Source organism: Drosophila simulans, chromosome 2R, assembly GCF_016746395.2.
Source record: "Drosophila simulans strain w501 chromosome 2R, Prin_Dsim_3.1, whole genome shotgun sequence".
Classification (NCBI taxonomy): domain Eukaryota; kingdom Metazoa; phylum Arthropoda; class Insecta; order Diptera; family Drosophilidae; genus Drosophila; species Drosophila simulans.
In genome coordinates, this window is record NC_052521.2 from 2476449 (window position 1) to 2504437 (window position 27989).

General features: G+C 39.2%; 1 protein-coding gene across 5 annotated transcripts; it reads right to left on the reverse strand.

Moving 5' to 3' along the window:
* Positions 1 to 2649: 2649 nt before the first annotated feature.
* On the reverse strand, positions 2650 to 19201 carry LOC27209180. Of its 5 annotated transcripts, none has more exons than XM_039291938.2 (7): positions 11582 to 12203; positions 4049 to 4098; positions 3623 to 3837; positions 3453 to 3564; positions 3239 to 3394; positions 3002 to 3169; positions 2650 to 2948 (listed from the first exon to the last, which is right to left on the reverse strand). In XM_039291938.2, exons 3-7 carry the CDS (start codon positions 3827 to 3829, stop codon positions 2785 to 2787), a joined length of 807 nt encoding a protein of 268 aa, XP_039147872.1. In that variant the 5' UTR covers positions 3830 to 3837; positions 4049 to 4098; positions 11582 to 12203; the 3' UTR covers positions 2650 to 2784. The 5 variants fall into 5 exon arrangements, with proteins under 5 accessions (XP_039147872.1, XP_039147874.1, XP_039147875.1 ...); XM_039291940.2 differs by lacking the exon at positions 11582 to 12203 and adding an exon at positions 4160 to 4175; XM_039291941.2 differs by lacking the exons at positions 4049 to 4098; positions 11582 to 12203 and adding an exon at positions 18036 to 19201.
* Positions 19202 to 27989: the final 8788 nt, after the last annotated feature.

The window sequence follows — 27989 nt, forward strand, 5'->3', positions numbered from 1 at the left end:
TTTATGGGATCATCCAAAGCATTCGTTACTGTCGAGTCAAAAGACGACACCCCGACTCCAGCATCGAGATGACGATACCTTCCCGAAAAGCCGAGGACGACTTTAACCTAACGCGGGGAGGAGTTAACACGCGCAGGGCCAAAATCGCTAACTCCACGATAAGACCGGACGCGGTAACGCAGTAACGTCAGCGCGACTGCAACTAAGTCGCGAAATATGACGCCTGCATTCCAACATTCTACTGCCCGGAGCGTGTGAAGCGCAATGTCAGCATTCTGCCGTGAGCGCTGCTTCAGAAGACGGGCTACTTCATATTAAGCTTAAGTTTTCTGTCTTCAGTTTAAAAACTCATCAGAACGCGCATAGTCGCATAATAAATCGCAATAACTAAAATTGTTGTCTGTTAATTTATACACTACGAGTAACGGCTATAGAAATGTATTGTGTGTGTGTAACGAGTATTTAATTTGAAAGGCACTTGACTTCGGTGATTCTACATTTGCATGTCTTAACTAAAATGTTTTATTAAATCATAGAAAAAGAATTAGGTTTATTTCAAGATATAAAATATAAAGCCAAAATAATTTCCTTCACATATCCCCTTCCGAATTTCGAAGTTACCTTCACTACTGCATAGAAATTACACATTCAAATTTTTTCAAATTTAAATATATGAAGTTATTAAAATATGGAATTTTGTAATCTCATATCATAGCAAGAGATTATCATAGCAAGAGATAGTCGAGTTTCCTGACTTTCAGATACTTGTTACTCAGCTTGAAGTGTGAACGAAAAATTTTAACATTTTATGAAATATCGGTAATAATAATAAAATGAAAAAACAAAAATTAATAATTGTTCAAAAGTCTGGACATGACTGTTTTGGGAGGTGTGTGGACATTAGTGGCAATGACAAAAAAAGATTATTACCTCAACAATTTCCTTGTATAGAAAGAAGTCCAAAAAGTCATCTGTTTAAATACAAATTTTGTGAGGGACAACGTCTGCCGGATCACTTAGTTAATAATAGATAGAAGTAGGCACAAAATTTGAATTATTCTTAATTTGCAAAACTAACATGGGTTCACTTGCAAAACTAGCACGTTCATAAATATTAATCGCTATAGTAAATTAGTTTAATTTGTCAAATATAATTTTTTTTTTTGTTTCTATTTTATTAAGGCATACGGGGTAGCTGAAAAACCCCTTTGTCACCTTGGTCTCTATTAATTCAGCCCTCGCAGGCGCGCCGGCTAACAAGAGTTAGCTGTACAAAACAATAATACAAATATTCCAATTAACATTATAACAATATGAGAGCATCATCTCCTGGTTCTCGTCAGGGGGGGCCCTTATGATGAGGTCCTTCGGCTGTCTCCTTTGTAGCATTCGCAGCCGGTAATCGTCCTGACGATTTTGTTTTGGGCAGCCTGAATGCGGCGAATTTGGCTGTCGCAAGCCAAGCCCCAAATCTGTCAACCATACTTCCATATTGGCGCTATAATTTGCTTGTAAATTGTCACCTTGTTGGAGAGTGACAATTTACTTCGCGAAGTACTTACTTCACATGCTTTACCAGTACACTGGTAAACAAGCACTGCAGTGTTTGCAAGCCTGTCATCGAACCAAGCTGATTTATGTTCGAACAGGGCGCGATGTAAAACACACTTTGCTCTGTTTCCATCCGATTTGTCCAGCGGGTGGCGAGACCCCATAAGAACTGTTAATATACAAATATAAATACATAACATAGATACATATAAACATACGTAAAAAAATATGTTTGTTCATAAAAAAGTGTTTACACGGTCATAAATAAACAGCCAGTATAGGTTGCGAATTTCAGTACACGTGCTGGACGTGTAATATTACTTACGTTTTTGGTGACTAATACCCTTTTTCATTAGCTATTTTTAATGATGAAAGGACGAGGTTTATTTAGTGATTTCGAACGATATTATTGGGCTTAGCGAACGAGATTTTGCACCGATGCTATATGTAAAGGTAACGAAAAGCGAATGATAATGAGCAAATTAATTGCACAGCGAACAGCTGAACGATAAGCCTAGGGTGTAGGTGCGAAACTAATAGAGTGATCGTGAGAGATGGGAGCTCAGATAACGAATATATTGCTGCACACCCGAGGTGCCACAGAGTTTAACTGCCTCCAAAGATGACATGTAACAAAGTTAAAATTTAGGAATCTTCTATCTTCTAAGAAGGGTCTTCATTTAACGCACTTATCTTAACTTCTTGCACCAAAAGATAATATAATCAACACGTATCGAACGATTCATTGATAGCTTCCCGATAACTTCGAGCTCCCATTTTCCTCTCTTATTATACCCGTTACTTGTAGAGTAAAAGGGTATACTAGATTCGTTTAAAAAGGATGTAACAGGCAGACGGAAGCGTTTCCGACCATAAAAAGTATATATATTCTTGATCAGAACCAATAGCCGAGTCGATCAAGCCATTGATTTTAGAAGGTTCAGATTAATCATAAAGATTCTAGAGACAAAGACTCAGCGCAAGTTTATTGACCCATGCTGCCACGCCCACACTTTTGTGGAGAATTTTACTATAGCATTCTCTCTTGATTTAACTAAAACACACATTTGGGTTTTATCTTATAATGATTATGCAGTGTTAGTGTTATTAAATTTATTCAATCGTAAGTGACAAAGAGGATATATGATTATTGTATTATAAAACCATTGGATATAAAAAAAATTATTTCTATCTGTTCATGTACTGTTTGTAAGGAGTAAAAAATTAAGTTTCTTAAATACGCGTTATACTGATTGCGTCACTTAGAGATTCTCTTCTTAAGAGCTGTTTCTTATCATTTTCTAAATCAATCGGAGATATTCCGGAGCTGCGGTCGTTTAAATAAGCATTATCCTCCTCCACAATTTTTTCAAGGATAGCATCAGAACTGTTTAAAACTAAAAACTATATTAATTACTGCTTTTTATAAGCTGATACTAATTATTTTTACCATTATGGACGACTATCGGTCCATTGCACATATTCTCTGAAGAGCCGCAATTTACGACGGAAACATCTGTAGGAGAGTTATTACGTCCGCCCTTTTGTAAGGCAACAGCTTTGCGTGCATGGCGCGTTGTCAAAACACCAGTTTCAACATCTCTTTCAAGTCGGTGTCCTGAAAATTAGGTATTTATTTTAACAAATATTTTACATAAGAATTATTACATAAGTAATATTATATTACCAGAGCGAGATCGAGTTAGTTGACGTTGCACATAGTCTTCAAGATCCTCCTCCTCTTTTCGACTTATAAGACAGTTTAAAACTAGTAAAAACAGTCCCAATCCAAGAGAAAATAATCCTGTGCAAGTTACTTCATTCCACCAGGCTGAGCTTGAGCCTAAGAAATCGATTATATGCAGCAAATAAAAAAAGAATATTCTGTTAAAATTACTTACTAAATAACTTCCATGACATAGTTTCGTCTGGAATAATACCAGCGCCGCAAAGAAAAACTCCAAACACAACGAATACAATACCTATATGCAACATGCCAATACTAGTAACTACCTATATTTAAACGATAAATATCATAAATTTTACTTATTTTATTATTTTAAACATAAACCTGGCTGTCAAGCATTCCCGGGCCAGAACTAACTGCATGACGAGGATGGTGATATTTTCGCCTCACGGATCCTGTTGGAGAATGAAATGTTTCCCCGCTTTCAGAACTTTGCGTGCTATAACGTCTTTCTCGCGCCCTTTTTTGTTCATCTCGACGTTTCCGTTGCCTTTTGATCGCCATTGCGGAATGAATGCCCACTGAATGCATTTTAGTTCCTAGAATGTTGTTTTTAATATAAAATGTTTATAGAACCTTTTTTCTTACATTTTTATGTTAAATAAAATATTAATTTATTTGTTTCATGTTTAATAAAGGATTACGATGAAGGGATTCGTTGTCCAGATTCGTTGGATAACTTATTTCCGTCTACCTAGAAAGTGTTTCCCATCCTATATAGTATACATATTCTTAATCAGAATCACTAACCGAGTCCATCTGGCCATGTCCTGCCCGTATTTACATCAAGGTCTCAGGAACTATAAGCACAAGAAGATTAATATTTTACATGCTGATTGTAAAACAGATTGCCACGTTTACTCTTGCCATTTTCCTTGGATATGCGATAAACATCCATCCACAAACCTCACACCATCTAACAAACGGGAATATTACGTAAAAAATACTTTGCTATGCAAATATTTCAATTCAATCTACCACTGTTAACAAAAAAATTAAACTTAAAAAAGAGATAATGCTATAGGCGACTTCCCGTTAGACTGGGCGTGGCAAAAAGTTTTTTGGCGAATCGATAAAAATTAACCATGTATGAAAAAATATACAACAATTTTTCACAAATGAGGGCGTGGCAGTTTAAGGCGGTTTTTAGGCGTTAGAGTGGGCGTGGCAAAAACTTTTTTGTGTTTGGCGTGGCAACATGGGCTAACATGGGAAACGCTTCCTTCTGCCTGTTACATACTTTTAATCTAATCTAGTATACCCTTTAACCAAAGACACTAGAATAACAAGATGCGTAACGCCATACGGACTTCTTTGCACACGGCTTTTTCGGTGTGGCTCCACGCTCTCTTGAATTTTTGTTCAAGAGGGAGAGAGCGGAGAGCTGTACAGCTAGCAGGCCTTTAATACGCATACAGTGACATCCGACAACTGTTCCTCAAGTTATGACTTTTGCAACAAACAGTTTTCATATTTTTATTTATTTTATAAATTTTTATTTTCTACAACGCATTATTTTTATGAAATATTTTTTTCTCAATGTAATGCTTCTTTTTGATTTTGAGATTTTAACAATCGATTATTAAAAAACTTTAAAATTAAAATAGTCACGGCGTGAATTTTTTATCATTATATTATTCCATCATATTATACGAAATTGGTCAAAACTTCAAATATGTCAATTCGTGGATTCTTGGATCAGAATGGATTTCGGCCCGAAAATCGTCTTTTAGCAGAACTACGCATATGTCGGAGATTGAGTAGATCTAACGTATTATTTTTGAATATATCCGAAATAATGATATTCATTTGTTATGTTAAGAATAAGTAGCGAATAATAAAATACACGGAAAGCGTTCCGTTGTTAAGTGAGCATCATTTGTGCGTGTATCAAAAGAGCATGGCGCCTGTTGTTGTTTTGTAGAGTTTCGTGGAGACAAAGTAAGGATGATGAAATAATTGATTGAAATTGAGCAATAGAAGAAAAGCATCGAGAGAGCGACGCTTGAGTAAAATAGTCTAGTGAGAACGATAGAACGAACAACATGTAGGCGACTTACTGTGCTGCACAATATGGATACTGAAGTGGAAGAGAAGACGCGCTCTGCTTCTCCGTCATCAGAAGTGGGATCCCAAGACCTCTCGAGCGATCAGTGGCGTGCATTATTCGAATCGGAAAGCAAAAATTTCATGGAGTTGATTTAATCTATGCAGACTTCCAAAATGAGGACGCAACCCAGCAAAGTTACGCTACCAAAGTTTAATCCAGACACTGCAAAAGCAGATGTAGCTGCATGGCGCAAAACTGTTCATATAATTATTTTTTTTTTTTTTTTTTTTTTTTTTTTTTTTTTTCGCACGGGTCCCACGGCCACACCTCCCGCCCAACCGACCGAGGGGCGCTGCCGTGTATCGTACGGCTCGATTCGCGAGAAGATATAGACGCGATATAAAAAATAGAATAGGAACGAGGAAATTATTAACTATGTTAAATATTAGTGTTAGTAGGATCTAATTATGTAATAGAAAAGATAAAATGGATTGCTTTAATAGCGGCAGAGAGTCAAGATTACAGATAATAGGATAAAGTCTATTATAGTCAGAACATAAAACTCTGTAAGGGTCATGCAACTCATAATTAGATCTACAATGATTTAAGATAAGGGGTATATAGTTTCTAGTGACTCTACTTGGAACCGAGAAGTTAAGCCGACTAATCAAGTCGGGACTCTCAACATCCCCACGAATAAGCTTACAAATAAAGACTGTTCCAAGCATAGTTCTACGGTTAGCTAGGGATGGTAAATTAATTAAAAGTAGTCTACTGGAATAAGGAGGTAATATATGGTTTGCATCCCAATTTAGGCGCCGCAAGGCAAAAAGTAAGAAGTTTTTTTGGATCGATTCAATGCGGTCCGAGTGGACTGCGTATTGTGGACTCCAAACAGGTGATCCGTACTCGAGAATCGGACGGACTAACGAAATAAATAAGGTTTTAGTCAAGTAAGGGTCATCAAATTCCTTGGACCACCTTTTTATAAAACCAAGCACACCCCTGGCCTTATTGACAATAGACGAAATATGATCAGAAAATTTTAGTTTTGGGTCCAGAAGAACACCAAGATCATCAACTCGTGTTATTCTGTCCAGAGAGCACCCACTTAGAGTGTAAGTCGTGCGTATTGGGTTGGCACGACAAAAGGTCATAACTTTACACTTGGAGCTATTTAAGTCTAATATGTTATCACGGCACCATATTTGAAATCGGTCTAGATCGGATTGTAAGTCCAAATGGCAAGAAGTGTCCTTGTACTGGAGGCATAATTTAACATCGTCTGCGTACATAAGTACACGCGAATGTTTTATTATTAAGGGGAGGTCGTTAATGAATAAGGTAAAAAGAAGCGGACCAAGATGGCTCCCTTGTGGGACACCGGATGTGACTCGGAGAATAAAAGATAACGAATTTTTAAAGAGGACTTGTTGTGTCCTGCCATTCAGATAGCTTGAAATCCAATTTAGAAGATCAACAGGGAAACCTATAAGGTCAAGTTTTTTATTAGAAGGTAATGATTAACAGAGTCAAATGCTTTACTGAAGTCAGTGTAGATGACATCTGTTTGAAGATTATTTTTGAAACCCTGTATTACGAAAGAAGTTAGCTCCAAGAGGTTAGTGGTTGTAGATCTGCGTTTCATAAAACCGTGTTGACACGGTGATATGATTGATCTACAAAGGTGCTGCAAATGAGGAGTGATAACATTTTCGAAAAGTTTTGGGATAGCCGACAATTTAGAGATTCCTCTGTAATTGCTTGCATCCAGTTTGCTACCTTTTTTGTGAAGAGGAATCACAAAGGACTCCTTCCATATATGAGGGAATTGTGAAGATTCCAAAGATAAGGTAAACAGTTTCAGTAGAGGCTTGCACAAGGCTTCCGCACAGAATCTGAGCACACAGCCAGGGATTCCATCGGGACCTGGCGAATAGACCGGTTTAACACGCTGAAGATCGTTAAGCAGTGAGCTTTCGTTTATAGTGGGGCAAAATATTAGGTTCGACTTAGATACAGCATAAGAGTATGGCTGTTCGGAATGAGGTAAAGTTGAATATGTTGTTTGAAAAAACTTGGCGAATAGATCGGCTATTGCCTGATCCGATGTAACCGTAGTGTTTTCAAAAAATAGCGAGGAAGGGTAAGAACTTGTTTTTCGCTTAGTGCTAACGAAATTATAAAACTGTTTCGGATCCTGTGCAAACTGGAACTTACAACGGTTTAAATAATTTTTGTAGCACTGAGCATTAAGCACGGTAAAGTTTAACCGAGCACTTAAATATTTACAAAGGATGGACTGAGAACCGGTATTTTTAAATTTCGTATAGAGTCTGGACTTTACATTTCTTAGGTGTGTCAACTCTTTATTAAACCAAGGAGGTTTAGAGATTGACGGATAGTGCATCGGAACACAAGAGTAAAAAAATGATTTAATTGCGGTATAAAACATATTTATCGCATCCGCCATTATGTTGCAGGAGTAAAGATCGGACCAATTAAAGCCAGCTATAAAATTGTTTAGCCTCCGAAAATTTGCCTTGCGAAAACAGGGAATTCGATTTGTTGACTTCTCTGAATTTACTTTTAATACCGTACCTAAGTCGACTTCCACCTCGAAAGTAGGATGATATTGATCTTCAGGTTGAGTAAGAGGTACTACCCTGGACAGAAACACACTTTCAGGACTTGTTACAAAACATAGATCCAAAAGTCGACCAAGAGAATTTGGAATATAATTAACTTGCGACAGGGATAAGTCGAGCAAGCCGTCAATAAAGTCATGTTGTGCTAAAGGGAGAAGGATATTCGATTGTTTCTCTGCGGACCACATTGTGCCAGGTATATTAAAATCACCTAGAACTACCAATTGGTCCCTGTCAGACAGTTTATTCAAGATGGACTGGATAGCGGACAGATGCTTCTGATATTCTGGAAATTCAGAAGATGGCGGAATATAGGAGCACGTAATATAAACTGATCTGTCGGAAAAAGACAGCTTTACACATACGAATTCCGAGTTACGGGAATCGTCCAAAAGTAACTCCTCCGACGCGAGGGTAGATCTAACCGCAATTAAGACTCCACCTCCCCGTCTGGAGGGACGGTCAAACCTATATATAGTGTACATACCTGGGAAGACTTCGGAGTTAAGTATCTCCGGCTTTAACCAAGTCTCTGTGAGCACTATAATATGGGATGCAAATGAAAGACTATCACAATACAATTTAGTTAATTTGCTACGCAAGCCTCTAACATTTTGATAGGAGATAGTCAGATTCGTTGTTTGTTTTTTGAAGAGGAAGAAGATGAAGAGGCGGATGGTGCAGTGGTCTGGGCACGTGAGGGAAGTTTAATTCCCACGGGCACCTTTTTCTTATTTTTGATCTTAGCTTCAAACTCTTTTACAACCATACTATCCGGCCAAAAATCACCCGAACATATGGTCGAAAAGAGCTCGTTTGGGACAGTTATCTTGAAAGATGATATGTCCCTAGCGTAAGAGAAGTTAAATTTTTCCACTTTTATATTATAGGCTTTTGTTTTGTCTTGTATATAAGACAATACATCAGATGATGTTTGATCAGGGGAAAGCCGAGAAACGAAAATTTGTTTCTTTAGTGGAACCACCGCGAGGGGTTTTGGCGCTGCAGATTGTATTTCTGAAGCGCCAACTTGTGCCGGTAGTCCGGACTCAATGTTCCCTTGTGGTGGTAAACTAATCGAGACAGGTGGAATCACTGGTTGAGAAACCAATGCGGACAATTCGGAATTTTTAGCAATCATAGGGTGGGGCCGATCTTAGCAGCATATGTGGATTTGCTGCGATTGACAGCTGATCAGTTGTGGAGTCCTGTTGATCATTTGCCCGTGGTTGCGGGGCCTTAGGCAGCCTACCACCAGCGGCTTTTTTGCGCTTTGGAGATTCATCTAATAGCTTAAGGCCATTAAACTGTGAATTAAGCGCGGAAAGAAGATCATCGGCTCGACGAAAACTATCTCTAGCTACGCCAAAACTGTTGATCAGTTCTTTCAAGCCACCTTTAGTTTGGCGCATAAACGATTTCATCTCGTTCGCAACCACAAGGCAAGCATCACAACAGTAATTTAGATTTTTACCCTTTGCTAGGTCATCACTTGTACGGCCATTAAAACCAGCGCACTTAGTATGCACCATTCTATCACATAGCCAACAAGTCATTTTTGGCTGCTCAGGTTTTATAACCTGGCAACAATTTTTATAAAAGCAGACAACATTTACGGTTTCCATATTTAACTGAAATCAGACCACTGTGCATGCACGAAAACACAAAACCAAAACTTTCAAGCCAGCTGTTAAAAGAACCGCACGAGAGCAGTCTGCACGCTGAGAAATTTAGATTTTGTGTGGGAGAGCGAAGGAGAGAGAGAGAGAGAGAGAGAGTGAGAGCGAAAAGTGCAGTTTATGTGCATGCAAAAAACAACACCAAACACCACTGCGACGCACAAAAAGGGAGAGTAAACAAAACAAAGAGACGAAAAATGCAAGCTACTTTGTATATTTGTTTAAACTACTGCACAAATCACAAAAGAATCACTCGCGAAGCGAACGGATCATTAAAAATTATGTTTATATATATGATAATTAAAGAAAATTTTTTAAAAACCGCGGCTGGTTTGTCAAACACAAAGTAAAAACCGGGGAGCAAAAAAAAACACGACCGTTCGCTTTGAAAGCTAATAGACGATTATGGCAGAAAATGTGTTGGAAGGAAGCGCTTTGGTTATGGCACTCATCAGCAACTCAAAGGAGGAGCATTCCAATGGTTATCCCAGATTTGCTATGGTGGAATAAAGTGGCCAGAATTCCGAGAATTACTTACACAACTATATGATAGTGTACAGACGCCGGCAGCCATTTTGTTAAACATGTAAGTTAAAGTAAACGTTTGTTTATTTTCACAAAAAGGCAGTTCGGACCGGTGGTCCGTCTTTATTTTGACAAAAATCGAACCTAAATTTAAAGTCCAAATTGGGTGGTATTTATACCCCCCAGAACCGTCGCTGCTTCTTCTAGCGTCAGTGCCAACTCCGTTGCTGACTCTGCTATCGTCGCTACCACGGAAGCGCTCCAGACGCTGATCTTGCATTTATTGGCTACTGCTGGTGCACGGCCGGATGCGCGTGAAAGCCTTCGTAGATTGTTGTTGTGAATTCTTTTGGTGCTAACTTGTATAACTATGGCCCAAGAGCGAATGAGCGTTTGTCTGTATATGCCAGCAGACAACTAACGGCATTGAACTCGAAGTGGAAAGAAATGAGCAATGAAGAAATTGCTGTATCGGTCGTGCTCGCACATGTAGCTCAAATAGACCACCGACTGCAGCGTATATTATTCACAACGAATATCCAGACACGAAGCTAATTGGAAAAACAACTGCGTGCCTTTGCTTTTGCTAAACGCAATGACTAAAAGTCACCAGACTGTGCTAGTGCTCCAGAACGTAAGAAGCAGAAATTATCATCACGCATGAAGTGTCACTATTGTGCCAAACCTGGCCATCAGTTCGCAGAGTGCCGAACCAGAATGGCTGAAGAAGTGAAGATGGCGAAGAGTAACCCTTCAAACAGCAACTCTACTCCAAAGAGGGACATGTCAACCATTAAGTGCTACAAGTGTGGACAGCTGGGGCATATTGTAACAAGGTGCACAACATCGTTAAGCCAGGCTGAGAAACGGGTGGATATGTGCGCCGTTGTCGATCCAAGAGGGAATTTGCACCAAATGGGTGAGCCCGTTCCATACTTTTTTGATTCAGGAGTTGAGTGTTCCTTATTGAAAGAAAAATTAGCAGATAAGTTCATGGGAAAAATAATAAATAATACTGTGCTTATAAGTTGTATAGGTGAAGGCTCCGTGACATGCACAATGCAAATTGTAGCTACCGTAAAGACTTGTAATTTTTCCCTAGAAATCCTGTTCCATGTAGTCATGGACAAATATTTGAAGTACGATGTGTTGATTGGCCGTGAGATTTTAGGTCAAGGCTTTGGTGTAAATATTAGTACCAGCGAATTTGTTTTGTATAAAATTAATACTGTCAATACACTGTCTAGCATTACCAATATGAGTTATATGGATTCTATAAATAGGGATAGTAATTTGAGTGAGTCCGACAAAGCTGAACTTGCAGAAATATTAAAATCCTATCCACCAAAATTATAAATGGTATACCAAGTAGCCGACTTACCACAGGTCAATTAGATATCCGTCTAATTGATGCCAATAAAACCGTAATGAGGCCCACGTATAGGCTGAGTAACGATGAAAAGTTGTTGCTGAGGAGTACTTTTAGCCTCAAATGTTATACGTCCAAGCTGCTCCCTATTTTCAAGTCCAATGTTATTAGTTATAGCTTTATAGACCTTTATATTGAACTGGTCTAGCAGCATCCGCATTATGGGACCTGATCCAAGGGACTTTTCGTTATCTGTTATCACTACTTCAGGAATACCGAAGTTTATTAATGATTCTTTCAGGGGTTGTTTAATTTCTTGGGTTGCTCGTGAATTGACTATTTTAGCTTGTGCGAATTTAGAAAATTTTTTTTATTGCTGTGAGGACTACTTGTTTACATGTGAGATAAAAGTCGACGTGAATAATTTGCCCTGGGTATTGTGGTATAGGTGTGCTTTGTAGCTCTGGCTTATTTGGGTGCCTTTCGTGTTTTTGTTCTTTGCAGATCTGACATTCCTTCGTTATTTTAGCCCTCATTTGTGGAAAATATACTTTTTCTAACAGCTGCTGTTTGTTTTCGCTGCTATTGCGGTGTGCTCTTCTGTGTTCCGATATAATTGCGTTCTTGGTCATTTTCGTCGGTCAGGTCTGTAACAATTTTATTAGAGAATCTGGTTTTGTAATTATTAAAAAGTGGATAAATTTCTTGTAGTTTCCCTAAGGTTTCCTCGTCGGTGTAGATTCCGTTTATGACGGACGGATTGAGTCTTTCTTTTAGAATTTGTAGCAAATAGTCTGAATTGAATATTGGTTCCGTAATAGTATGTCTGTGATATGTTGGAAAAACAATTTCAAATTTGTAAGATTTATTTCCTAAAGATAAAAGTATTTGATTTTTAAAAACATTTATTGGTTCTTCTGCCATAGGTATTAGTTTTTCGGGAGAGCTGAAACTACCGTGCACGGCTTCTGTCATAGCATTTAGTTCTCCATGGTTTGCAACTGAGGTCTACTAAATGCATTGGCAACCACGTTTGCCTTGCCAGGTTTGTGCAAAAGTTCGTGGGTGTATTCTTCTAAAATTGCTTTCCATCTTTTCATTTGATCGTTACGTCTTTTTGGATTGGTTGGGTGTGTGAGAGACTAGTGATCTTTTTTGTTCGGTGCGTAACTTTCTTCTGCCTTACTTAAGGTTCTAGAAAAAACCATTATTGGTTTGTCCTCCTGAGCTAATACGGCTCCTATGGCATAATCGAGGCATCGGTGGTTAATTGGAATTCTTTACTATAATCTGGATAAGCCAGCATGACTTATTCGGAAGCTAGAGTTTGTTTTAGTTTATTGAATGCTTCCAACACAAGCAGGCTGGTAATCAGCCGAAGATAAATTGAGCCAACGCCTCCAATAACTCAAGATCAAATAGGTTTGCACTATTGGATGACTCCGAAGTGCAGGAGCAGGGGAAGAAGAAGATAAAGCCGCCACCAATTTATATACGTGAGAAAACATCATGTGCGCTGGTTAACAAACTAGCTGCAATTATCGGAGAAAACAAGTTCCATGTTATACCTCTTACTAAGGGTAACATACAAGAAACGAAAGTGCAGACTCAGGATGAGTCTAGCCACCGATCAGTGATACTAATACGGTTGCGAATTAAGCACCACTTTCTTGGTAATTGGCAAGAAGACTGCTTACAATGTACATCTATAAACCTCCAATGCCATAACAGCTGCTGTCTTTTGCCCACCTCGCTTCACAATCTCTGAGGAAAAATTCACAACACTTTTTGACTCGTTTGGTGAAAGGTTTTTTACAGGTGGCGATTGGAATGCCAAGCACATGTACTGGGTATCTCGGATAGCGAACCCTAAAGGAAAACAGCTGTACAACGCAATCATCAAACCCCAACACAAACTTAACTATGTTTCCCCGGGAGCGCCTACATACTGGCCAGCAGATCCCATGAAGCTTCCAGATTTAATTGACTTTGCCATCACAAAAAGGATACCCCAATCAATGATTACAGCTGAGGCACTTCCAGAACTCTCATCTGATCACTGTCCGGTGCTCTTTGATCTTTTGTACCAGCTACAACACATCGAGCGACCGTGTAGGCTTACGAGCAATAGGACCAACTGGGCGAGGTACAAATAATATGTTTGTTCCCATACCGGCTTTTCTAGCCCCCTGGAAACCGAGCAAGACATTGATCAGTTTGCTGGTAATATAGAATCAATACTTGTCGCAGCAGCAAAAGCGTCAACTCCACAAGACAACCATGTATGCAGTATAAAGTTTAACAAGACAAGTAGAGATATTGAACTGCTTGTGCTTTAAAAACGGCGACATCGAAGGGAGTGGCAGGAGCACAGATCACCTAACGCAAAGAGTAAATTAAAAGCAGCTTTTCGCAGACTTACCAAAGCGCTTAAGAAAGAAGAAGCAGACGCACAACTAAGGTACATCGAGAATCTCACTCCCACAGGCACAAAGAACTCGTTGTGGAAAGACCACCACCACCAACCAAATCCGACCACTAATTCATTTACTCTCCCGCCTTTAACTGCATCTGACTTAGCACCACAAGATCCTGTAGAATTTTGGCCAAGCGAGATAACGAAAGTCATTAAAGAGCAACTGAAGACTGGAAAATCGCCTGGCTACGACTTAATAACCCCGAAAATGATCATCGAGCTCCCAATGTGTGCAGTTCTACGAATCTGATTGCTCTTCAACGCAATTACTAAAATTGGATACTTCCCTCAAAAGTGGAAGAAATCAATTATAATTATGATCCCTAAGCCTGGGAAAGACAAAACACAGCCATCATCATACAGGCCAATAAGCTTACTTACTTGTCTATCCAAGTTATTTTAAAAAGTGGTGCTGCTACGCATCAGTCCCCACCTCAAAACACACAACACACTCCCATCGCACCAATTTGGTTTTTGGGCAAAACATGGAGCCATTGAACAGGTTAACCGCATCACAACAGAAATTCGCACTGCCTTTGAACACCGTGAATACTGCACAGCTCTCTTCTTAGACGTTGCACAAGTTGCTGGATGGACTTATGTTTAAAATAATCAAACTGCTGCCTCAAAACATACATAAGCTTCTAAAGTTTTACCTATATAAAAGAGTGTTCGCGGTCAGATGCAGTTCAAGAACTTCAAGCGATTGTACTATAGAAGCCGGAGTACTTCAAGGAAATGTTCTGGGCCCAATTCTATACACCCTATACACAATACCAACAAACTACCAGCTAACGATATCCACATTCGCTGATGACACTGCAATACTATGTCGATCCAGATGCCCAGTAAACGCTACGATGCAACTAGCACGCCATCTAACTTGTGTAGAACAATGGCTTGCAAATTGGCGCATACGAGTAAACGAAGAAAAGTGCAAACAGGTAACATTTACTAAACAAACAAACCTGCCCGCCCTTGGTAATGAATCACACTCGCATCCCACAAGCCGATAACGTAACATACTTAGGTATTAATCTTGACAAGCGGCTCACCTGGCGGAAACACATAGAGGCCAAGACGACGCACTTCAGACTAAAAGCAAGGGATCTACACTGGCTTATGGCTTATAGACGTTCGCTCTCCCCTAAGCTTGGAGCACACAGTCCTCTTATATAACTCCGTTTTAAAACCCAAATGGACCTATGGCTCCGAGCTGTGGGGCAACGCATCGAGAAGCAACATCGACATAGTACAGCGAGCGCAGTCTAGGATTCTGGGAATCATTACTGGAGCTCCGTGGTATCTTCGGAACGAGAATATACACAGAGACTTACAAATAAAACTTGTCATTGAGACAATAGCAGAGAAGAAAGTAAAATACAATGAAAAACTAGCCTCACATCCAAATCCTCTTTCAAGAAAACTTATTCGAGTATGCAGCCAAAGCCGACTGCACTGGAACGACCAACCAGCCCAGCGTTAAATTTGTTAGGCCACACAGCACGAATCATTTCATAAAATGATATTTAGTTAGTTTAGAATAAGATTTGAGAACTTATTGTTAGTCTTTTAAGTAAAAGGGAAGATTCAATAAATAAGCAAAACATGAAAAAAAAAATGTAATGCTTCCCTAGCGTTTTTGTCCAGGTAGATTAGCGTTCTGTTTGAGGCATTTCTTGAAATACGGCCTCGACCCTCTTCCCCTCTTAAAAGGGCGAGTTTCGCATAATCTTTGATAAAGCGACGTTAAAACCCTGAGAGTCCTAAAAAGAAACGAAGATCTTTGAGGGTTTTGGCTCGGGAAATTCTACGATAGCCCTAACTTTTTCAAGATTCTTTTTTATTCCAGTATCGGTTACTAAAAACCCTAAGAATTCCACTTCTTTTTTGAAGAATTCGCATTTGTCAATTTGTCTTTTTTTTGGTAAAGATGATGATGTCATCGATGTATACGAAACACCTAATTCCTATATGTTCTCTAAGGATATTATCCAGCGTCCGTTGAAAAATTGAAGGAGCGTTTTTGAGGCCAAACAAAAACTCGTAATTTCCCTGGTTACCTGAGAATGCCGTTGTTTCGATATCGGATTTTCTTAGTGGAATTTGGTGAAAGCCGCTTTTGAGGTCAATGACTGAGAAAAACTTATTCTGTATGGGGTATCTGTCTGGAATAGTAACCATGTTCAATTTTCTATAGTCAATTACCATTCTGTGCTTCCCTGTCCTGATGCGTTCATTTTTCTTTTGGACAATCCATATTGGGGAATTGTATGGAGATCGTGAGGGTCTAATTATGTCGTTTGTGAGTAGCTCTTGTATTTGTTGTTCTACTTCTGGTCTAAGAGCCTCTGGGTACGGGTAGTGTATTGAGTATATTGGGCTCTCGTTTGTACTCCTTATAGTGGCTTCTACTCTTGTTGTGTATGTCAGTTTTTCGTCCGGGTTTCCAAAAATATTTTTAAAGTTTGAGCAAATAGTTCTTAAATGTTTCTTTTGAGTTTCTGTATCGTGTTCTACTTAAGTATCTAATTTGTTGACTTCGCGTGAGGTTTTCTGTTTTATTTTAATTCTTTTTTTATTCTGTATTGAAATATACCCCTTTCGCGGTCGAACGGATTGGCGATTGTATGGTCTGTTATAAGAATTTTTCCGCCCACAGAGTTAACGATAAAGGGTTGGTTGTTTTTGATTGGTTTCTTAGCTAATCTTGGTTGGATCCGGTGTGTATCAGAATGTTGATCATCTCTTCATTACCTGCTTTAGATTGGAAGTAGGGTAACGCAGAGAGTTCTACTCTAAAAAATGTAATTCAGTATGTTCTGCCTCGTCTGTATCCTGCTCGAAATCTGAGATTTCTGAATAGTATTCATTGAGTGTTGCTTCATCAGTTTCTGTTAGTTCGTCGTTGTACTCTGTAGTTTGTTCGCTAGCGGTGTCTATATGAAAATTTCTCTGTTTTTTGTCTGGCAGTTCGTTTAGTCCTTGTGGTGATCGTCTCTTTTCCTGCTGTCCAAATCTGGGTCTGTTCATGTAGTTAACTTGTTTTGTCTGCATACTTCTATCTATGTCCATAGGCTCTGGTCTAGGTTGTGGCTTTGGGGCCGATAGTCTTGGTGGCTGTGTTGGTAGGTCGCCATAGTGTTGTTGGTAATTCCCTCCATATTGTTGCTGTGGTACATAATGAGCTACTCTAGGGGTCTGTGGAACATAAGCCAAGTGTGTAATGAATGGTTGTCGACCTGCGTTTGAGAATTGTTTTACGGATTTTCTTGTTAGGGGTGGTCCTCGACCAGGGCCTTCGAATTTTCTTAAATGGGTTTGGCTATTATTTGCTTAATTGGTCCAAAATCTACGCGTTTATCCGCGTAGTGTGCTGTCAAACATTTTGAGATAGCTGTCCAATTTAGTGTTGTAAGACTCCAGGATTGAGTCTGCGTTGCCTACAATTTTGTTCCTGATAACATTAGGAATTCGGTAATATTTGGGTGATCCTGCAAATGATGAATATATTTTTAATAAACATTTTACTATATCAGGGACTCGTTCTAAATTACTCATATTAACATTATTTATATGGACTGTTTGATCAAGTAGTGGTGCAGTGTCTGAGTTTAATTTTTGGTTCAAAATTCTCTCTACTATTTCCTGAATTTTTCCCTCCATATTGGCTACGTTAAGGGCTTGGTTTACTTCGGGGCCTGTGTTATTATTAAGTAGGGCAGGCCTAATTAATTGTTTGGGTTTGCCATGATTATTTATAAAATATTTTTTCTTAATATTTTCTCAAAGTGTTTCTCGTATAGGTTTTGTATGTTTTCAGAATTTTTTTTTCTGTATTTTCTCGTAAAGTTTTTGTATGTTTTTAATTTTTGTTAGAAAATGTTATATTATATTATATTAAAAAAAAAATTATATTTTCACTTTTCGTATAGATTTTGTATGTTCTTCAGTTGTGTTTTCTCTTATATCTTAACATGCTTAACTTACAGTATTTGATATTCTTCCTTTTTGCTTCTGGGGGGTACTGGGGTACCTTTGTAACACTCCCGTCCAATCGTCTGCGGCGATAGCCTTCAGGCCGATGTAAATGAATCCTTTCTTTGCAGGATGCGTCCCACGGTGATCTTGGCAGCCAGTTGGGTGCTCTTACAGATTTGTTATTTTTATCGTTCGCGAACCGGGGCAGCCTATGGGGTGCTCCTACAGGTTTGCGTTTTCGCGTATCGTAATCAGGGCAGCCTATGGGGTGCACTTACTGGATTCTTGTTGAGACGAAGGATTTTTTCCGCGGCAGGACCCTTTTGATGTTGGGCGCCAGTTAAAGTAAACTTTTTTTTTTTCGCAAAAAAGTAGTTCGGACCGGTGGTCCGTCTTTATTTTGACAAAACTCGGAACTAAATTTAAAGTCCAAGTTGGGTGGTATTTACACCCCCCAGCACCGTCGCTGCTTCTGCTAGCGTCAGTGCCAACTTGTGATCTTGTGTTCTTGCATTTATTGTCTACTGCTGGTGCACGGCCGGATGCGCGTGAAAGCCTTCGTAGATTGTTGTTGTGAATTCTTTTGGTGCTAACTTGTATAACTATGGCCCAAGAGCGAATGAGCGTTTGTCTGTATATGCCAGCAGACAACTAACGGCATTGAACTCGAAGTGGAAAGAAATGAGCAATGAAGAAATTGCTGTATCGGTCGTGCTCGCACATGTAGCTCAAATAGACCACCGACTGCAGCGTATATTATTCACAACGAATATCCAGACACGAAGCTAATTGGAAAAACAACTGCGTGCCTTTGCTTTTGCTAAACGCAATGACTAAAAGTCACCAGACTGTGCTAGTGCTCCAGAACGTAAGAAGCAGAAATTATCATCACGCATGAAGTGTCACTATTGTGCCAAACCTGGCCATCAGTTCGCAGAGTGCCGAACCAGAATGGCTGAAGAAGTGAAGATGGCGAAGAGTAACCCTTCAAACAGCAACTCTACTCCAAAGAGGGACATGTCAACCATTAAGTGCTACAAGTGTGGACAGCTGGGGCATATTGTAACAAGGTGCACAACATCGTTAAGCCAGGCTGAGAAACGGGTGGATATGTGCGCCGTTGTCGATCCAAGAGGGAATTTGCACCAAATGGGTGAGCCCGTTCCATACTTTTTTGATTCAGGAGTTGAGTGTTCCTTATTGAAAGAAAAATTAGCAGATAAGTTCATGGGAAAAATAATAAATAATACTGTGCTTATAAGTTGTATAGGTGAAGGCTCCGTGACATGCACAATGCAAATTGTAGCTACCGTAAAGACTTGTAATTTTTCCCTAGAAATCCTGTTCCATGTAGTCATGGACAAATATTTGAAGTACGATGTGTTGATTGGCCGTGAGATTTTAGGTCAAGGCTTTGGTGTAACTATTATTGCCAACGAATTTGTTTTGTATAAAATTAATACTGTCAATACACTGTCTAGCATTACCAATATGAGTTATATGGATTCTATAAATATGGATAGTAATTTGAGTAAGTCCGACAAAGCTGAACTTGCAGAAATAATAAAATCCACCAAAATTATAAATGGTATACCAAGTAGCCGAAAAAAGGATGGTAGTGATCCTTTGTGTATTGACAACCGGCAACTGAATTCAAATACAATTTACCATAAGTATCCTTTGCCCTTCATATCAGATCAAATTGATAGACTATGTATTTTCCTAGCCTCGATATGGCGAGCAGAATCGATAGAACGCACAGCCTTTGTCACAACAGAAAGAAAATAATAAAAGAAAGACAACAAATTTGTAGCAATGCCCTTTGGCGTGAAGAATGCTTCGTCTGTGTTTCAGCGAGCCACAATGAAAGCATTTTGTGAGGTGGCATACTCATATCAAAGACACTAGAATAACAAGATGCGTAACGGCCATACTTGGTTTGGCTTGGCATTATGCACTCACTTTTTTGGTGAAGGCCAAATTTGCTCTCTTTCCGCTCGCTTACGCTGAGAGCGTAAGAAATCTAAAAATAGAATTTGCTTTCTTGTGTGAGTAAAAACAATAGACGAGAACGTGTATATGTATGCGTACTTGTGCTAAAAGACGATTTTTGGGCCGAAATCAATTGTCATCGAAGAAACGAATTTACAAATTTGGAGTTTTGGCCAATTTCGTAGCAATATGATGAAATAAAATAATAGTTAAAAATTCACGCCCTGATAATTATAATTTTAAAGTTTTTTAAATTCGTTTGTTAAAATCGGCGAATTTGCTACCGTTTACATATTTATATATATGTTGATAATTAATTATGTGAAATTTACATATATAACATTCATCATTTACCTAAAACCATAATGAGAAAGCACTACTTTCATTTGCGCACTTTATGCATTGCTCAATAATAAACTTTTTTATACACTTTTGTTTTTTTTATTATTTTTAAAAATATTTCAAAAACTTTAATGTGTATTTTACAAATATTAAAAAAAAGATCAGATGGTGCCATTAGTTTCCCGAAATCCGAGTCTATTATAATTTATTTATAAATTTATAAAATAAATAAAAATATAAAACTTTTTATTGCAATACGCATCTTGATATTCTAGTGTCTTTGCTCATATGCTGTTGTCTACATAGATGATGTTTTGGTCGTAGCTGGCACAAAGGAGGAGGCGATTTCTGTCAAGGTGATGTAGCTATGTAGCGGGGCCGCTTTCACAATATCAATGTGCTAGCCGTTTTTAAATAAAGAGGTGATAGTTTCCGAATTGAAGGCGGCCTCATTATCGCAATATATTGTTCTGATTCTGGGAAACAAGTTTACGATTTGAACCAAGGGCCCTGTGACGTCCACTATTCTTCTGGACAGCACAGGTTGCACTATTGTAAGCTTCGAGAACTTGTCAACGCATGTTAGGAATTGCTTCTTATCGGTTGAGCAGATATCAATGTGTAACATTTCGCCAGTGTAGCTTGGTATGGGTGTTTCCTCAAACTCCTGTTTTTTGTCTGCCTGCCATATTTGACTTTGGTGCATATTTTGCAATTTGCAACCACTTCCTTTGCTAGGCTGCTCATTTTGGGAATACCATATAGTAATCGCGGAGAACCTGCTTGGTATTCTCCTGATCCGCCCTGTTTGCACGATTGGTTCTGTCGTGACAATGTCCAACTGCTCGTTTCTATTTGTAACGTCTATTACAATATTCTTACAATACCGAAACTGCGTAGCCGGGAAATGAGCAATTAAGTCATGTTGAAAACTTGCCAGGGGGAAATTGATTAAGTGGCGAGTTTTGATACGAAACAACACCAAGCTTTGCTTTAATTGGAAACGTGCTTCATCTATAATAATTTGGTTTCTGAAACAGTTTAGTGGTCTGTCGCTTCGACCGTGTAGGTCAGTGACACTTCGCTGTGAATAGTCGCAGCGTCTGACTGAACACTCCGACCCATCTATGTAATCTCCCCCCCCCCCCCCCAAAAAAAAAAAAAAAAAAAATTTAATTATTGTCCATCTGGACGGATCTTAAATTAATAAAATGAACGTTACAAAACGTTCTGCCGGAAAAGACCACAGGTTGTCTTTACCCGGTTTGTAGTGGATTTTTGAGTTATGATCATCAATATGGCTTTCCATATTTTTATCTTCGGATTTGGAAACCGATCGGACACTACGAATGTCAACGGCTGATGGTCTGTATAAATATTAATATCGCGGGTGCCGAGTAACTTGCCAAAAGCCCACACTATGGCCAATAACTCCCTTTCATTCGTGGCGTAGTGTGTCTCGCTCTATTTGAGGGTCATAGAGATCATTGTGATGGGTCTTTTGTTTTGCGATAGAACCGCACCGATACCGTTCACGGAAGCATCCGTTGTTAGATCGAATCCTCGGAAGCCAAAACATTTCTCAGCCTCTCGAATTCATCTCTCTGCAAGCCACCGAGCTCAATAAGCGTCTTCTTAGACATGTGTTTGCTGATAGAGCCATTTTCTCTTTTCAGCAAGCAGGTCAAAGGCCTCGCGATCGACGCGAAGTCTTTAACGAAACAACGGTAATAACTGGCTAGACCCAAAAATGATCTTAGCTCATACAGATTTGTAGGCTCTGGGTATTCCTTAATGGCCTTTACTTTTTCTGGGTCGGTTTTTGCACCTCCATTGGTGACAATAAATCCCAGATACTCAACGCTTAGCTTAAAAAAGTGCGTCTTCTCGCTGGATACCTTCATGTTGGCATCACACAGGCTTTTTAAAACCCAATCTATGTGCTTAACATGGTCGTTTACATTTTCAGAAAAAAAATTGACGTCATCTACGTAGATATAGCACGATTTTCCAATCTGTTCCCGTAACACGTCATCGATCGCTCTTTGGAAGATGCTTCCCGCATTCTTCAACCAGAACGGCAATACTTTCCGCCGTTTACTTCTCACGGTCATAATCGGCCAAGTATATCTGGTGGTAGCCGGACTTTGAATAAAACGTTGTAAAGTACTTTTGCTTTTCAAAAGTTGCCAGTATCATGGGGATGTTTGGCATTGGGTCAGCGATAGTTTTTTCGTTAAGTTTTCTAAAGTCTGTAACCAAACGCTTATTTTTGTTCCCCAGCTCATCATGGCCTTTTTTGTCCACAACCCATGTTGGATTGTTGTACGGTGACCTTGAGGTTCTAATAATGCCTTTCTGCAGTAAGTCTGCGATATCTCGCTTAACAAACTCAGATACACCCATGGGGTACGGTTATAATTTGGAATATACCGGCTTATCATCAGTTGTGCGAATTGTGGCAACAACAGAAGTGTTAAGGCAGTGCCTCGTTAGAGGCTGAAAATGCCTTAGATCTGTTTGCGATCATGTTTCAAAATTGAACTTATACAGGCTCCGGTACGGCAAGTAATTTACGTTAGTAAAATTTACATTGTCGTAATTATGATGCTGAAGCTTGTCAGAAACAAACCATAATTTATTGTACCTTTCTCTGCGTCGAGTTTTACTCCCACTTGAGCTATCAGGTCAAATCATATAATACCATCGAACGGTGTCAGCGCGTCTAAAATAAAGAGCGCGGATGTTTTTCCAAAAATATTTAAAAAATTGATCCCTAAATCCCTAAAAAATTGATCTGATAATTTCTCCTCGCCTATCTCGGTAACGGACGCTGCGGCCGCGCCTTAATATTCGTTGTAATTTTTATCGTCAGCCTGTTGCATGGTATTCTGCAATCTCTGACGCCTTTGACCGGTCATACGTGCGGAGCCAAATCTTTTATGCAGGCTGACCGCTTCCAAAGGAAAGCTGGCAGAATTGAGTCCTGCTGGAGCCTAATTCCATAGGTTGAGGAGATTGATTACGGTAGCTGCCCGTGTTCTAGGCAGAACTACTTCTGCCCTTTTTTCCCTTGGCCATCTTGGGCCATGCTATGTTTTCCCTGCGGTTTCCTTGGGCGGTTTTGGTTCCTTCGGTGCTTATGTGTAAGTGCGTTGTCCTTCAAAGCCTTTGCATATGTGGCAGCAAAGATGGTGCGCTCTATGGTAGCCTCGGACTCCCTAGCCAGTTCTAAAGCTGAGGGCAAATCCTTCGCTGGCAAGACTATGGCCCTCAAAGGTTTCCTAAGACCAGCAATAAATGCATGGAGAGCATCCTCTCTAACTTCATTATTAAACAGAATAGCGCTGTCCAGTTAGTGTGTCATAACGATCTTGTTTGTTATTAGCGTTAATCGTTTCTCTACGTCGTCGTAGTATTGCATTATGCTAAGTTCTCCTTGCTTAACTGTTTGAAGTCCCTGCCTAAGGACACGCAGCGACGTTTTGTCCGCGTAAGTGCAGTCTTCTTTCCGAGCACGATTGATCGCTATGCGAGGTGCGATATTTACACGCGCGAGAAATAGAATGCGATGCAAAAAGAAAAAAATTTCTTTATAAAAAAACGAGGGGTCTGCACGGAAGAATAATTATTTCCTATTTATTCTTTTGGGCAGCACCAAAGACACTAGAATAACAAGATACGATTTTTTGGCACACGATTTTTTCGCCGTGGCTCTAGAGGTGGATCCAGGCTATGTCGAATTTTTGTTTGAGAGCGAGAGAGCGGAGAGCGCTACAACGAATAGCTCTTTTCTACGCATACAATGACAGAAGACAACTGTGCATGCTCATGCATTGTACATTTGACAAAATATGCCCTTCACCTTAGAAGTTCTTAGACTTTAAATCTATATTATTTTTGATCAATTGGCACCATGCGAAAAATTCTAGTTTTGCATTGCCTTAACGTTATTATTATTTTAATATAGCTTAGAAATAGTAAAAGCGGAATCTATGTACAAATAAATTTCAAAAATTACTTTATATTAGAATATTTGTCAATAGAGTATTCAGCTTGCGACTTATGAAAAATTAAAAAGGCAATAATTGTGTCTGCACTTCGTTCCCCAAGATATGACTTTTGCAATAAACAGTTTTCATATTTTTATTTATTTTAAAATTTATATTTTCCACTACGTTTTATTTGAATGAAATATTTTAATATTTTTTTCTCAATGAATGACTTCTTTTTGGAAAATTTATGTTTTAAATTACAGTAGTTATAATAATTTCCTTTGCATTTGCTTTAATTACTTGACTTAATATTAATGTATGTAAATGACCAATTTTTAATATTTAAAATTCAAATTAGATTCAGTTTATATATTTTGTGATATATTTAAATTTGATATTTTTAAAAAGGGCGCAATTTTAGGTGAAAAATAAAGCGAGCCAACTTTTTGGTTTTCTTTTTAATTTCTAGTCGATTTTTTGAAATTTTTGCTATATAACCGAGTTTATATTAAATTAAATCCGTTTTGTTGCTAATGCACCTTGCTAGTTGCTAATGCTACTTTGAGCAACCATCGATTGTTTTTTTTAAGCCCATGTAAAAACAGCTCCAGCAGCAATCAATACCCAACCGTTGAACGATTTTCTGTCCGTGGAATCACCAGCCCATTCCGCGTCGACAAACAAGTGTATTGATACACCAGTACGCTCGTAATGCATCTTCAAATCAGTTGTACCTCTTAGATATCTTGTAGTATGTGCATATATCGAGGGTACAGTGGACCTATAAGTACACAGCAACACTTAGTTGCATTGCATAAATAAATAACTCAAGTGAGCGTGATATAAGATCACCCATTTATGCTTCAAGCTAAGTCAGCATCCCCACGCTGGCCGCTGGCCATATATGCGCATAAGCTCTCTCTCTCTTATACATATATATATATACGCTGCTCTTCTGCCGCTGTCGACGGCGGCGCAGTCGACAGCTTTCTTATGTATTTAGGTAAGACTAGACACTCTGTAGACGTTGAGCTGGCAGAACCGTTTCTGCCTACTCGAAGAGATAAGAAGAAAATCGAAGAAATAAAAAGGTGGCCTGACGGCTGCACTCAACTGCAAGGCAAACACGTGTTCTCAATTGGTGCACCTCTTTACAACTATTCTACCTTGCATTCAACTACTGGACTTCCATGGCATTTATTGATTTATTACATGGCGACCGTGAGGCAGGAGCCTGCGACCTGAGGACTACTGAGGAAATGCTGCTAATACTGCCGATTTGATTTAAGAATTCGAAACAACGACAACAAGTGTGAGAGGCAGGCCGCCCCTTACACCAGTGCGGGAGACCTAGAGACGGGACACTGATGGAAAAAAGAAACAAAAAAAAAAAAAATACTGAGTGAGTAGAGTGTGGTAATGGGCAAACGCGGATGTCAGAAAAACAAAATAAATAAAGGTATAGCACATATTAAGTGGCTATTATATACAAATAAAAGACCGCCTCCATGGGCAACGGCACAGAAATTAACTGCCGAATTAGACTTTCTGAAAGAAAACCTCCAGCAAAGAAAGCCGAATACCACAACTCACTCAGCAAAAATAGAAATAATCAATGAAGAAATAACCGAAAATTCACCATCTCCCAAGCCGAAAAGACCCGACGTCTGCCCGAACGACTGCCCTCGACCATTGTACGCCGCAACAGCAATTAGCACGGCATCCTGCGAGGATAGGAAAAATATAAAGGATTAGGATAAAGGATAAAGGATTCCACCGGCGCGCCGCACATGACAACAGCGAATGTCTACAAAGCAGACGTTCGAACACCCTGCTCCTGTCGAGCAAAGGGATCTGCCAAGTCTCAAAGAGGTAATAGAGGTAGATCCGTCCGCGGGACCAAAGCCCATGACCATACAGGAGTACAAGGCACGGACTGCAGCGAGGGAGCAGCCACCTAAAAAGAAGAGGGGTGGCCGCCGGATTAAGTCGCTCAGCGCCCGGAGGCTCAACATCGAACTACTGAAGACGGCAACTAATGAGGAAGACCAGCAGCGCTACAAAGAGCGCCTTGCAGCCATCAATAAACAACTTCGTGGTGCGAAGTAAAGCGGCGGGCTGCTTATACGCCATAGCCTCAACCGCCCAAATATTATATTAATGTTGTCGATGCGGTTTCCGGTGCAACAAAATTACTAACTTATCAGGGACCCATTTCATAACTAACACATTATACTCAGTCTTAAACTTAAAATAAGTAATAATATTGTAAAATTGCAAATTGCAACCGATGTAAACTGAGTATAATGAATTCATCCATCAAGTAAAAATATGTTTAACAACAGTTTAAACCTATTAAAATTTCGAACTATATTTATATCTGATCGAGATAACAATAATTGACCAACTCTCAAAGTTAAAATTCTATTTGTACTTTTGATATACAAATAAAGACTAATTTTCCCCATATCAAAATGGGACATAAACAGTCGAAAGCGGACGACAACACCGCAAATGTTGTCAATACAATAGAAGTCGTGGATACAACCCCACAGTTAAACTCAATGTACTTACTACTTTTGATTTTAGTTATCCTATCAGCCTTTAACCTGGCCTTAAAACTTTATCAGTTTCACAAAAGATCGTTGAAAAAGACTTACATGAGTCGAGCCAATGATTTAGACAAAATCTAATAGAAACTACACCAAAAAGGTACAAGTGCGATTACATCGCTAAAAGGTACATACATGGAATGGCTAAACTTAACCATATCCATAAACAATATTAGAGATGCTTTTGATAAATCCTATAAATGTATTAATAAAACCGCGCTGATAAAAACTCAGACGCTTATTTTTCACATAAAGGTATTGATAACACAATACAACACATTACAAAACCTAATAGTAACAAACAAAAGCAAACTCACTGAAGAACATAAAGTCCAATGCTTCAAAGTTCTCAGTTCATTTGGTAAAAGACTACATAATACCAGCGTTAGACACAGTATTATAATAGAAGTCCCAACAGAACTAACCAAAATAGCAGAATTCGACGAAAGCCAGTTAAGAGACTTGGACGAGTCGCAGCCGCTAGAAGATTTAGATATCGAAAGCGATAACGAATCAATAGAAGAATTAAAATTTAATACCGTACAACCAAATACAAGAAACATGGCCAACGCATTAGAAGCTCAGAGAGCATACGTTAAACAGGTATCTGCCACAGTACCTGAATTCGATGGTAAGAAACTCCATTTAAACAGGTTTGTGACAGCACTAAAGTTGACGGATCTAACTAAAGGAGATCAAGAAACTTTAGCAGTAGAGGTCATAAAGACCAAAATTATTGGCCCATTAAACTATAAAGTAGAACATGCGACAACGATACAGGCAATAATTACCATATTGCAGGCAAACGTAAAAGGCGAATCGCCTGACGTTATAAAGGCCAAATTAATAAATGCCCAACAAAGAGGCAAGACCGCGTCTCAGTACGTTACAGAAATAGACAGTATGCGTAAGCAGCTCGAGGCAGCTTACATAGACGGCGGATTAGACGCCGATAATGCTGACAAATTCGCGACTAAAGAGTCGATATCAGCAATGACCAAAAACTGTGCCAACGAGGCACT

Bases quoted from the DNA above. Each gene is read 5' to 3' on its own strand.
- LOC27209180 (XM_039291941.2), bottom strand. From the start codon at position 3,829: ATGCATTCAGTGGGCATTCATTCCGCAATGGCGATCAAAAGGCAACGG. The intron at 3,395-3,452 runs GTAAGTAATTTT...TCGATTTCTTAG, and splicing joins TATGTCATGGAAGTTATTTA to GCTCAAGCTCAGCCTGGTGG. The intron at 2,949-3,001 runs GTAAAAATAATT...TATAGTTTTTAG, and splicing joins ACCGATAGTCGTCCATAATG to TTTTAAACAGTTCTGATGCT.